The 14,841-nt window shown below is 34.4% G+C and overlaps 1 protein-coding gene across 1 annotated transcript in view; it reads right to left on the reverse strand.

Annotated features, from left to right (window-relative positions):
- LOC150077779 (E3 ubiquitin-protein ligase RNF19B-like) overlaps positions 1–14,841 on the reverse strand; it is a 233,072-nt gene that overhangs the window by 143,305 nt on the left and 74,926 nt on the right. The window contains exon 4 of the mRNA XM_090385368.1: positions 8,408–8,569. Within this exon, the coding sequence (XP_090241494.1) occupies positions 8,408–8,569 (162 nt within the window). The remainder of the gene's footprint in view (positions 1–8,407; positions 8,570–14,841) is intronic.

Here is a 14,841-nt window from a genome sequence, read left to right on the forward strand (position 1 = left end):
TCGCCTGCCTAACCTCCTTTGTGACTTGATTACAGACTAGTTTATATCTGCCATAGGCTTCTGTGTCACCTGATATTTTATATGCATCCCATACATTTTTCTCCTTTGTCACGAGTCTCATTAGTTCATCTGACATCCAATTAGGCCTAAACCTTGAACAGTATTTTTTAGTTGGAATGAAAAGACTAGTAGCCTCCAAAATTAAGTCCCTGAAGGCTTCCCATTTAAAATTCAACATTGGTAACATCATCAGTTGATCCAACTGTACAGAATTTAAAAACAGTTTGGGACTCCTGTAGTCACCTTTACGAAAGCAACAGCCCCTCCCTTTAGCCTTGATGGTAGTTACATCTTTAAGTAATTCCCACATCAGTACATTGTGATCATTGTCACCCAGTGGTTCTTTTATCTGCAAATTCTTAATGCATGAATAATCACTGCTGATAATCAGATCAAGAGTATTACTCTCTCTGGTTGCCTCTTGAACATGTTGCTGTAGAAAACAGTCATCCAATAAATCCACAAAAGTCTTGGTATGTGCGAGTGACCAACCCACAATTTCCAGTTGATATCTGGAACGTTAAAATAGTAGTAGTAGTGGCATGTGATGCAAGAAAGCAAGTGTATGAGCTTATGCAGCATCAGCCAAAAAAAAAAAAAAAAAAAACACCATTCCTCCAAATGCCTGTCCAGTTCCTCCTTAAATCTATTTAATCTATTAACTTCCACAACGACAGATGGAAGTTTGTTCCAGCAATTAACCACCCGCTAGCTAAAGGCAAATTTCCGCACATCTGTCTTTTCTTAATTTGAATTTATGCCCCCTTAAGTTCGTAATCTGAACAAGTGGAAGGATCCTATCAGAATTCAGCGTGCTCAACCCATTCAAGGCCTTATACACCTCAATCAGATCACCGCGCAGGTGCCTAGTCTCCAGCCACTGCAATTTGCAGAACTTAAGCCTCTCTTGGTAAGAGGATCCCTTCATTCCCCTCACCAATCGTGTTGCCTTCTCTGTGCACACTCAATCCTTCCTAAAATGAGGCCTCCGGATCTGTACGCAGTACTCAAGGCGTGGCTGACCATTGCCTTATACAGAGGGACAATCACCTCCTTTTCCCTGCTAGCAAAATTCCTATATATTATTGACAAAACCCCATGACCTGCCCTGGTAGCCTGTCTGCATTGCTCAGAAAACTTCATATCTGACTGCACAATTACTCCCAGGTCTTTTTCATTTTCTACCACTTTAAGTGTAGTACCACACAGTTCGTACGTTTCTCTGGGGTTACTTCTACCCATATAAAGTACTTTGCATTTGTCAAGGTTAAACTTCAGTTGCCACTTCTTAGCCCATCTGCCCAAATTATCTAGATCCTGTTGCAGTGGCACACTGCCATTACTGTCATTAACAACCCTGCCAACCTTTGTATCATCTGCAAACTTCGACACTAAGCCTGATATACATTCATCAATATTATTGATAAATACACAAAACAACAGTGGACCCAACACCAAACCCTGTGGGACTCCACTAATAACATTAGTCCACGAAGAGCAGCACCCATTGATTACCACCCTCTGTCTTTTCCCACTTAACCATCCTTTTATCCATTGTAGCAACTTACCCTTAATACCATTCTGCTCCAATTTGTACAATAGTCTTCCATGCGCAACAGTGTCAAAAGCTTTCCTGAAATCCAAATATATGATGTCAAAATTATTTTTTGCATCCAGTTCCTTTGTAACCACATCATAATAACCAATCAAATTTATCAGACAAGACTTTCCCTTAACAAACCCATGCTGTGTCGCAATTATTGCTGCAGTCTTGTCTAGATCATCCTGCATTGCATCTTTAACCAGTAACTGTATTATTTTACCCGGAACATTATAAGACATTCTGATTTACTGGCCTACCCTTATTTCTCTGCATAACTGCTCATTACACTAATCAGATTCATTAGGCTTATAACACACACCTACTCTCATTTTTCCTTTCCTAGTGCTTATGTCACACCAAACAGACTCAACAGTGTATTGTCCACCAACATCAACTGGATACATTTCCTTAGATTTTATATCTTCCTTAACAGCATAACCTCTCCTTTCTTCCTGTCTTGTCTATCCTTCCTGTATACATTGTATTCCCCAAATTCCAATTCTGAACTGCTTATGTCTGTGTGACACCACATCTCTGATATCCCAACAATATCTACCTTTGATGTCTTGACTAGCACTTCAAGCTCATAAAATTTATTAACTATACTCCTAGCATTGGTGTACATGCAAGTATACATGCACCTGTTTCTACTCTTAGTTACCCTAACACAGCCCATGTATTTATTTGTCCCACTATGACTCCCCGCAGTCCTGGAAATCTCCATTGCTTTGCTTTCCAGGCTGCTGCTCATTCTAATAGAAGCAGTGCAAGAATCACTTTTGCCTCTGCCTGCTGCCACTGTTAACCTTTTAGTCTTTGTATGCCCCCAAGCTAGCAGTTTTCCAACCCACCTAACACTGCCTTGAAAGAATCAGCAAATATTCTTGCACCCTTTCTATATAAGTGTATCCCATCCCTGTAGAAGCAGTTTCTCCTGTTAACAAGCACAGACCAGGCTGAGATATAATCAGCAAATATTCTTGCACCCTTAGAAGCAGTCTCTCCTGTTAACAAGCACAGACCAGGCTGAGAAAAATGCTACCCCTTGAGCCATGCACAATCTCTCCAGGGCCGAACTGATCGACAAGGCTCTTATCATATACTCCCTCCTATCGTGTCTGGGCAGAATTGCAGGCACTTTCATTCAACCCTAATTTGCGACTTTTTTTCAACACTGACTGTACTTGTTGAGTAAATCTGCAGATCTCTTACTCTTAATGTTATTAGTTCCAACGTGTACAACAATATCACCTTTTGTGACCTTAAAAGATGATACCTGCTCTACAACATCATCAACTTTTGTCCCTGACAGACATACATTTGCCAAATTTACTATAATGTTATAAAAAAGTGCTGCACTTATGAAAAAAAAAATAATAATAATAATTAAATGCTGTAACACTGCATTCTGCTGCACTTACAAGCTGTGTGGAATTGAAGAGCTTGATATTTTGCCTTGTTGTATAGTGGCAGCAAAAACTGACCGAAGCTTATTCAAAGGCTAAAGAACTGCTAGGTATCTTTACCAGAGATTCAGATGAGATACGACTGATGTTTAACTTGTTTGGAAGGCTGATAGATTTCAGGCATCTCTTCTAAATGGCATCAGACATGAATTTCATTTTGCTTATAGTTTCTTCATAACTACAGGATCTGTAAACACAGCTTAGGTACAGCATTTAAACAAGTTACTGCACTGGTTATAAAAGAAAATAAAAATGCTTCATGGAGTACTTTGATTTTTCTATCTTATTGTCTGATACTGTATTGATAAACAAAAGCAAGGCCAGTCTTTTCATTAGCTGTGAATAAATTTACGTTAAATGAAATTAAATTTGAGGGATGTCACCAAGCCTAAATTCCTATTTATAGATGATAACTCCTGTTTCCAGAGTTAAGCTGGTACAGAAAGAAGACATCATTCAAAGAATGAAGAGAAAAGCAAGGTTACAAGTCTTTAAACCTATTGACCACATGTGGGATGCGCTACAAAGGCAATTATTATACAAACCACCAATGACCTCCAATGATTGCCTATATAAATTGAAATTAGTTCTTGTAGAATAATGAGGTTTGTTATCCCTTGCTCTTTGTTGGACAGCATCATACTGATTCCAGTACTAAATGGATAATACATTCTTTTAAAACTTATTTAAAGTGAATTAAAACTTAACATTAAGTTTCCTGTATACTTTGTGGACTAATGTTATTAGTGGAGTCCCTCGGGGTTCAGTGTTGGGTCAATTGCTGTTTTCTGTATTTATAAATGATACTGATTATGTATATCAGGCTTAATGTCCAAGTTTGCAGACGATACGAAGGTTGGCAGGGTTGTTAATGACACTAATGACAGTACACTGCTGCAACAGGATCTAGAAAAGTTGAGCAGATAGGCTGAGAGGTGGCAAATGAAGTTTAACATTGACAAATGTAAAGTACTATATATGGGAAACAGTAATCCCAGAGTAACATATCAACTCTGTGGAACCATACTGACAGTGGTAGAGAATGAAAAGGACCTGGTGGTAATTGTGCAGGCAGATATGAAGTTTCTGAGCAGTGCAGACAGTCTGCAAGAGTAGCTCATGGTGTCTTGTCAATGATATACAGGACTTTTTCTAGCAGGGATAAGGAGGTGATTATTCTCTTGTATAAGGCAATGGTCAGGCCACACCTTGAGTACTGTATACAGGTCTGGAGGCCTCATTTTAAGAAGGATGTAGAGCTGTTGGAACGAGTACAGAGAAGGGCAACAAGATTAGTGAATAGAACAAAGGGTTGCTCTTACGAAGAAAGGCTTAAGTTTTGCAAATTACAGTGACTGGAGACTAGGCACTTGCGAGGTGATCTGATTGAGATGTATAAAGCCTTGAATGGTTTGAGCATGCTCAATGCTGATGAGATTCTTCCTTTTGCTCAGAATAATCACCTGAGGGTATAAATTCAAATTGAGGAAAGACGGTTGTAGGATAGATATGTGCGGAAGTTTGCCTTTAGCCAGCAGGTGGTTGATTGCTGGAACAAACTTCCATCTGTCGTTGTAGTTGATAGCTTAAATAGATTCAAGGCAGAACTTGACAAACATTTGGAGCAAGGGGATGGGTGAAATAAGGGATTTTTTTTGGCTGATGCTATATAAGCTTGCTTTCTAGCATCAGGTGCCCTTGCTAATGCTAATACACGTTAATTTTATTAAGCAGTCAGAGGCAATCACCCATGTGACAAAACAGAAAACTGTATTAGTAAGTTAGAGCAGCATGGCAGAAATACCTTGCTTGTGAAATATAGAGGGGGGGAGGGAATTGGAGGAGACTTTTCTGCTGCGTCAGAAAACAGAAAATTTATTCACAAAAAAAATATTTTATTTACAAATACATAAAGAAAAGTGTATTACTAAGAATTACAAAAATAATATTGTTCATTTGTGATATTTCTTGAAACATTCTTCTACACAAAGAGCAGGCTTTTCTTGGCACACTGGACAATATTCTTGTCATAAAAAAAAAATGCCATGTTTTTTGGCATTTTTTTTAATTTCTGGCACGACATATTTTTATAGCCTCTAAATAATGAATGTCACGTTCAGACCTAATCTTCTTTGGAATGTTTAGAATTTTTTCTCCAATCAAAGATTCAATGAATGTTTCTCTGAATTTTAGAGATTTTATGGTGGAACCTGTAATTTGACGGAAAAGGATGTATGCGTTATGTATATATATTTCTAAAATATTTAATGCAATTTTTTTTCGGCCATCTGAAGGTTTTTCTTAGCGCTGAATAATATGAGAGTATTTGATCTGATCGATCTATGCTGGATATTCTGCTATTGTAATCTCAAATTATGTTGGATTTTTCCATTCCAGTTATGTACCTCAACCAGTTGAACAAGGTGTTTGTTAGAAATAGTGAGAACTTCTCTTTTATCCCTCCACTTACAAACTACAACAGGGCCATTTCGTTGCCATGCAACTTCTCCTTCAATTTTCTCGTCACCAGATCTTTTGGATTTTCTTTTCTGTTGGTGCGCAATGTTCCACATACATAAGTTTTTCAAGCAGACAACAATTTCGTCAGAGTAACAGAATTATAAAAATTGTCCATATACACTACATATTTCTTGTCTAAGTAGTCCTCAAACAAGTATAGCACAACTTCAGCAGTATGACCTATGTTTTGTTCAGTTTCTTCTGATTTACTCGAGTAAATTTTTATTTTCATAACAAGGCCGTTGGACTCCTAGTCACACACGCACAGAGATTCCTAGTCACAAAACACTATGAATCCCAATCTTACCAAGAAACACTGCGGTTCTGTAAATTGAAGCAAATATATGACCATGAAGAGTATACACTGAAGGAAAATGTTCTGAATAAAATCCTAGATGACAACAACATTATTACAAATTTCAAGCTGGAATTGATCCAAAAACATTCCCAAAGTTAATTGGATACAGCCTGAAAATCTGGTGCCAATCTGCCCCTCTCCCTTTTAAAATCGAACATTTGCAATATATTGCACTTTAACGTATAGAGATAATTAAAAATTTTACAAAAAAAAAAAAAAAATATATATATATATATATGTGTGTGTGTATGTGTGTGTATAAAAATAAATAAAATTGACAATATTCTGTTGGTCCCATTTTGATAGCTAGTAAAATCTTTCTGAAGAACTCAAATATAAAATTTCATAAAAATCTGTCCATTGGGAGTTGAGCTGTTACATGCAGACATTTTATGCATTTGCAAATGCACCTAAAAAAATTTAAAGCAGTGATGAGCGACCCATGGCATCTTTCATAGAAGCCATGGGTCCTTGAGGGACATCAAACAATTTTATTTTCATATCAGGATACTTTCTGAAAAATAAAACAAATATTAAAGGCCTGTTAAATAGAAAAAATATTAATGAATCAAACAGCCTATTCAATTGAAAATATAATTTGAAAAAAAAAAAAAAAAAAAAAAAAGTATAACAGAAAGCAAAAATGCATCATATGAAACATGAAAAAGAGAAGGTGCTAAATCCTTGGAGTACAGTGCTAAGCTGAATTATAATATTTAAATTTCAGCTTGTGCATATCTAAAAGATAAATCTTCCTTTGTATAAAAAGACAGAAATGAAGGTCTTAGGGTAGCCTGCTAGTAAACAAATTTGTTTACTACTGGCTTAAAATAAAGTGACAATGTCAAATTATGAGTTAACAGCATCTCACAGGAATGCATCATCATTTTATACCAATTACTTCAATGGAAAAATATTTTCTGATTTAAGTTATACTTTTGAAGAACATATCCTTGTCTATCTATATTGCTAATGCACAGTATGTTTGTACCATATCAAAAACACTTTAACATGTGTCATGATTGTTTGCACTTCCTTCTGCATTTATGCTACAGAAATACTTCTTGGATATGCTGAATATATCACTTTTAATGAGCGTTTACTCTTTAGTCTATGCAAATATTTATAACATATTTTCAAAATAAGAAATAAAACCCACTCTACTTTCACAGTTGTTGCTGCAAGCCATGTTCAACAATATGTATATACTCTCTTGAATCAACTGAATTAGAAAAAAATTTAAAAAATTGAAAGTAAGGATCCACTGAATTATAATTATTCATTCAAAGACTAAAAGGGAACTTTTTGGATGGCATTATAAGTTTACTTGGTTGTGAACATTTATCCTGATTTCATCTTTCCTTTGAGAACATAATGGAAAGTCTTTTTACTTTTATGGTTCAGTTTTTTAAGCAAAGAGTGATATAAGCACTCTGTTATACAGATAATGAAATTATTACCAGTAATGATTTTATAATACACACTTCCACTTCAAAGATTTTAGTGACTGAAAAATTTCCCTAATTTTCACTATTATTTGCAATCGGTGAAAACGGGATTCACCATGGAAAATCACTTTAATGTCAAAAGGTAATACCATATACTGTTTATTTAGTAACAAGATTTTCTTATTTATGATGTCATATGCTCATGATTATATTACAGTAGAGATTTCTTAGACTTTATGTATACATAATAGTCAGGTACACAAACTTGTCCATACCAGTTTGTTCATGAAAAAGCCATCATTACATATTCTAAAAATTTATGGCTTGGTGAAAGGCAAAGCGAATAAAAATGATTTCCACACACTAGAGGAACTGAAAGCCAATATACAAAATGAAACTGCGAACACAGGTGTTCAAATATACATAATCAAATATGATGAAATATTTGTGCATATATTCAAGAAGGTGGACATTTTCAACCTTAACAATTTTTTATAATTACTTATTATCATTATACTTATTATGATTACCTGATTGTATAACCTGATAGTCAGAAAATTAATAAATTATGTGGTACTTGAAGATATAATTTATTTTGCAAAAAAATTACAAAATTAAGCTTTCTGTCAATTAATTGATTACAAGATGGTTAAGTTTTACCGGCTTGTCACTACTAGTGTGTATGTTCCAAGATTAAAGCTGCAGATATATGTAACACCACAAAAAAAAAAAGCAAAAAAAAAAAAAAAAAAGCATAGTCCACATTAACTATGGTTTCAGTATAATGGATACTGTAAGCAGTTACCTAAATAAGTAAGCTGCTGTAATCCTTGAGTAATGTGCTAGAATATTACAAAATCACTACTTGATATGATCTGAAAAAACAACTTACATTAAAAAATCATATAAAGATTCATTTGCACAATTTTACTATGACAAAGTATGTGCTTACCCGCAATCTGGAGCAGGGCACCAGCGGGCATCAGGTTCAGTTACTAAAACTCTTCTAAGCATGAAAGATTCATACTTCATTAACATGACTTCATCATTTAGAATCATTCGGATATCATTTGGATGAATTGGTTCAGTACATTCAGGACAGGAGATATTTATCCTAGAAAACAAATATATTAAACTATATATAGTTGTAATATACATAATAGGGTAAGTACATTTGAACTTGGTTATAACGAGCATGGAAATAATGAGATCATGGCTGTAATGAGCAAAAAGCCATAATGATTTTAATTTATGTGTATTCCCATACAATCGCTCACTGTAACTACACACACAGGAGTCTCCTAGACTCCACTCGGAAAATAAAATTCTGGGAATCGCAGATGGGCCGGAAGAGCAGGGTGGGGGACCGTCTACCTTTCTGGGTCACGGTCGACTACCTTGCAGTATGACCTTATAGTGTGTGTAGTTACGGGTTAAACATGCACAATCTGTTGTATTTGAGGAAAATATTTGATACTGATTACGAATATAGGGGTATAAAACTTGTAAACCATTGCAGAAACTATAGTTATGTACACATTTGTGTATAATACCTAGGTAATATTTTGTTAATGAATTGTGAAAAATCTTTACGTGATAGAAACAAACGGACTTCAGTTTAGTAATCAGTAAACATGCATAAATAACTGCCACATACTTTTACTCAAACCCCAGATACACTGTAAACCAGCGTAATTGTTTGTATGCGATAATTATTTCTTGCACTTTACTGTCATTTTAAAATAAATCAGTTAGAAATGAACCCTTCCTTCAGAAAGATGTCTACTAGCAAAAGAAAGTGTCTCTCGATTCACAAAAAAGTCTAAATTATTTGAGAGTTAAAATGTGGTGAAAAAATGTTGAAGTGTGTAAAAGGTTTTCTTTGTCCTTTTCAACAGTATCGACATTTTCGAAGAATAAACATGTTTACATATCAACATTGGAAAGGAACATAACCAAAAAAAAAAAAATTTTTTTTTTAGAAAGTGTGAGGTTACAAACGTGAAGCATTGCTTCAATGGTTCACTATAACAAAGACTAATTGAAACTGTGTTTAGTATTAAGTGTATGGTTTAAAATTACAGACAAATAAATTGTGTTTAATATTAAGTGTACTGTAGTTTATACAAGCATATTAATATAAATAATATGTAAAAAAATATATATATATAGGTATATACTAATATTATTTTTTCTATCTAATATTTCTTTTGTTTTTTGAATCTTTTTATCAAGTTATTAAGAATTAAAAAAAAAAAAAAAAAGGAGGTAGATTTAACTCATCACTGATTAGCGAGTAACGGTTATAACAAGGAAATTGTCGGTCTCCTGATGCTCGTTATAACCAAGTTCGATTGTATATAGTTGAGTACATATATTTAGTGCTTGAATTTACAGAGTACACAAAAAAAAATTATATACATATAGTTTATTGTTGCATACAGCCCACACACACACACACACACACACACACACACACACACACACACACACACACACACACACACACACACAACCATATAAATAAGAATAAGAGTTAAAATAAAATAATGCCAGCAGTATGGTAAGACAAGAACGAAAATAATAAAAATTAAACCTAAATCAAACCGGGGGGAAGAGAAGGGTAACAAGAGTAAAAATATTGCAGTAGAAGCTCTCTAAAATAATTTAGTAAATCTAAATGAAAGAATAATAATTCATTGAATTTTGAAAGCCAATTAAATAGAAATTTAGCAATACCCCCCTTTGATGGGTACCAGGTCCAAATTTATGTGAAATATCACCAACAGAGGTGTTAACCACTACAATAAAATAAAACAAAATAAACCAAAAATAGACTGACCATTATGCCCCATCTCGACAGAGGACCACAAGGCCAATAATCGCTGCATTTCGATCGCTGGACAAATCGCCGCAAAGCAGAATCGACCGAAAGATCAGCCCGCCATCCGATCCTCAGATTAAACCACCAATGCAGAAGATTTGAACAGTGGTGGTCCTGATGCAGCGAAAATTAAAAAAATAGAACAGCTACAAGCACTCCGGTGCAAAGCCACACTACTGACAAAGTAATCTTAACCAGATATTTGTTCAGCGATCGAAATGCAGTGATTCCCTGACCGTTATTGGCCTTGTGGTCCACTGTCGAGATGGGGCATAATGGTCAGTCTATTTTCAGTTTATTTTATTGTAGTGGTTAACACCTCCGTTGGTGATATTTCACATAAATTTGGACCTGGTACCCATCAGAGGGGGGTACCGCTAAATTTCTATTTAATTGGCTTTCAAAATTCAATGAATTATTATTCTTTCATTTAGATTTACTAAATTATTTTAGAGTGTTTCTACTGCAAATATTTTTACTCTTGTTACCCTTCTCTTCCCCGCAGTTTGATTTAGGTTTAATTTTGATTATTTTCGCTCTTGTCTTACCTGCTGGCATTATTTTATTTTAACTCTTATTCTTATTTATATGGTTATATTTCAAGCATCATGTAGAGGAATATGCTTTTTGCTGCCCCTGATGTATGCTGTACTATTTTATTTTATTAGGAAAGATTCTGTTTCCAACTATTTTAAATGCTATTCAAATATATATATATATATATATATATATATATATATATATATATATATCTGATAATTAAAATAAATATGATATTTAAAAAAATTTTTCGCTGCATAAGGACCACCGCCATGCAAATCCTCTGCATTGGTTGATCTATCGGAGAATGGAGGTGTTTGGTTCTTCGATATTTCTGCCTTTGCGATGATTTGTATGACGATTGAAATGCAGCGATTCCATGACCATTATTGGCCTCGTGGTCCTCTGTCGATATAGGGCATGATGGTCAGTCTATCATTTCCATATTTTAGTTTTTGGTAGTTTCTTTAACCCTTTTTTGGTGATATTTCACGTTTTTTGGAACTGGTACCTTCGAGGGGGGTTCCGCTAAATTTATAATTGGCATTATTTTAAATTTACATTTTTTATTAATTGGGTTTAATGACTTAATTGACTAAATTTTACAGGGGATTATCGACTACCTTTTTGTCCTATTATCTCTACTTTCCCTTCCCTGTTTGTTTATTTTATATTATTTTGCGCTTCGTTTCGCTCTGCATTATTGCCGTACTACTGGCTGATGTTTTTATTTTAAATATCATATTTATTTTAATTATCAGATATAATTAGGTATCATGTGGAGGATGTGCATTTGCTGCCTCTAATGATAGCTACATAGCCATATTTATTTATTTTTATTACTTTTGCCTAACTTTTACCTCACATAATATAAATTAGTGGTAGTAGTGGGTTGATATGCTAAATAAGCAGCGCCTGTGCCGCCATCTATTCTTTTTCTTTCTATTATATAAGCTGGTTAAGTTTGCATTATGTCAGTGGTGTGGTTCTGATCAAGAGTGCTGTCTGTTCTATAGTTTATTTTCGCTGCATAAGGACCACTGCCATGCAAATCCTCTGCATTGGTTGATCTATCGGAGAATGGAGGTGTTTGGTTCTTCGATATTTCTGCCTTTGCGATGATTTGTATGACGATTGAAATGCAGCGATTCCATGACCATTATTGGCCTCGTGGTCCTCTGTCGATATGGGGCATGATGGTCAGTCTATTATTTTGATATTTTAGTTTTTTGGTAGTTTCTTTAACCCTTTTTTGGTGATATTTCACGTTTTTTGGAACTGGTACCTTCAAGGGGGGTACCGCTAAATTATTTATAATTGGCATTAGTCTAAATTTATATACTTTTTTTATTAATTGGGTTTAATGACTTAATTGACTAAATTTTACAGGGGATTATCGACTACCTATTATTTCTACTTTTCCTTCCCTGTTTGTTTATTTTATATTATTTTGCATTTCCTTTCACTCTGCATTATTGCCGTACTACTGGCTGATGTTTTTATTTTAAATATCATATTTATTTTAATTATCAGATATAATTAGGCATCATGTGGAGGATGTGCATTTGCTGCCTCTAATGATAGCTATATAGCCATATTTATTTATTTTTATTGCTTTTGCCTAACTTTTACCTCACATAATATATATATATATATATATAAAGCATCCATAAAATTACTGAGTTTAGGTTGTAAAGATGTAAAATTATAGTTAAAGTGTAATATATAGAACACCCAATTAATGCCATCAAACGATCGAACATTACATCGGACGTTATGTATATACTAAATAGATACGTTATAGTGTAAAGATAATATCTTTAAAGTTTGAAAATCCATATAGCCATAGTCCTGCCATATCTCCAGTATACATGAAAACCAAAATATAAATCATATTAAGTAAATTAATAAATTATTAATTAATTAATTATTAATTTAATTATTTAATTATATTATAAATATAATTAAATAATTAAATATATAAATTATTTAATTATATTTATTAAATAATTAAATTAAATAATTAAATAAATATAAATATATAATTATATTTAATTATATATTTAATTATTAATTTAATTAATTATTAATTATTAATTAATTATTAATTTACTTAATATGATTTATATTTTGGTTTTCATGTATACTGGAGATATGGCAGGACTATGGCTATATGGATTTTCAAACTTTAAAGATATTATCTTTACACTATAACGTATCTATTTAGTATATATATATATATATATATAGAGAGAGAGAGAGAGAGAGCACATGCACAGCTTTTGTCCATTTCTGCCCACTTCCACAGCACATCTATATATTTTCTGAACATCTATTTGCAACCATTTTTTTTTTTTTTTTTCAATTTAAATTTATGTCCCTTGTATGTGTCATCTGAAAATGAGTAGGGACATCACAGCACTTAGTTTATTTAACCCTGTTAAACCCTTATACACTTCAGTTAGGTCGTCAAGCAGATGCCTAGTTTCGAAAGGACGCAATTTATACACTTCCAGTCTTTCTTAGTGAGAATTTTTTTTCTCTCTCTCTTTTTTTTTTTTTCTTATCACCAACTAATCTTGGTTCCCCTTCTCTACAGCCTCTCTAGTAGATATATGTCATTCCTAAAATGGGGTTTCCAAACCTATAATGCCGTAATCAAGATGTGACCAAACCACAAACTTATACAATGGGATAAGATCCTCTCTTATATGGGATAAGATCCTCTGGCAAAGTTCTCATATACCACTGATAGAACACTATGGGCTTTTCTAGTGGCCTGTTTGCAAAAATCAGAGAATTTCATGTCAGACCATACAATTACCCCTAAGTATTTTTTTTGAGTTTGGTGCTACCCAAATGGATACCTTCCATTTACCAATGTTAAACCTCAGTTGCCACTTTTCATTCCATCAGTTTATCTCAATCTTTCTGAAAGAGCATACCCTGACTACAGTTAATAACCACTATGTCCACCTTTGTACCATTAGCAAATTTAGATGAAACTTGAAATACCAATATCAATAATAAATATTAAAAATTGTAAGGACCCAACACCAATCCCTGTGGTACCCCACTTATCACAATAGTCCATGAAGAGCAGAGACCATTTATAACCACTTTGTCTCTTACCACTTAACCATCACTTTATTCGCAGTAGTAAATTGTCCCTAATCCCAGACTGTCCCAATTCACATAAGCTCCACACACAGTACAGTGAATAAAACACATCCAGCCACTACAACCAATTCCTATGTGATGGCCTCACAGCAGTTAATCATATAGGGTAATCACATGATCTACCTTTAACAAATCCATGAAGTTAATCACATGATCTACCTTCAACAAATCCATGAAGTGACTGTCTTTGTCTTATGGCTCCACTGTGCCCAGGCACGATAGGAGGGAGTATATGATGAGAGCCTTGTTGATCAATTCAGCCCTGGAGAGACAGGGATGGGACACACTTAAATAGAAAGGGTGCAAGAATATTTGCTGATGCTATTGAGGCAGAGTTAGGTGGGTTGGAAAACTGCTAGCTGGGGGGGGGGGGGAAATGGACTAATAGATTAACAGTAGCCGCTGGCAGAGGTGAAAGTGATTCTTGCACTACTTCTATTGAAATGCAATTGAGCAGCAGCCTGGAAAGCAAGGCAATAGGGATTTCCAGGACTGCTGCGAGTCATAGTGGAACAAGTAAATACATGGGCTGTGTTAGGATAACTAAGAGTAGAAGCAGGTGCATGTATACTTGCATGTACACCAAAGCTAGGAGTATAGTTAATAAATTTTATGAACTTGAAGTGCTAGTCAAGACATCAAATGCAGATATTGTTGTATTGTTGGGATATCAGAGACATGGTGTCATAGAGATATAAGCAGTGCAGAATTGGAATTTGGGGGAGTACAATGTATACAGGAAGGGTAGAGAGGACAGGGAGGGAGCAGGGGTTATGCTGCTA

The sequence above is a fragment of the Mastigoproctus giganteus genome, chromosome 11 (genome assembly GCF_048544385.1).
Source record: "Mastigoproctus giganteus isolate SK-2022 chromosome 11, ASM4854438v1, whole genome shotgun sequence".
Taxonomy (NCBI): Eukaryota; Metazoa; Arthropoda; class Arachnida; order Uropygi; family Thelyphonidae; genus Mastigoproctus; species Mastigoproctus giganteus.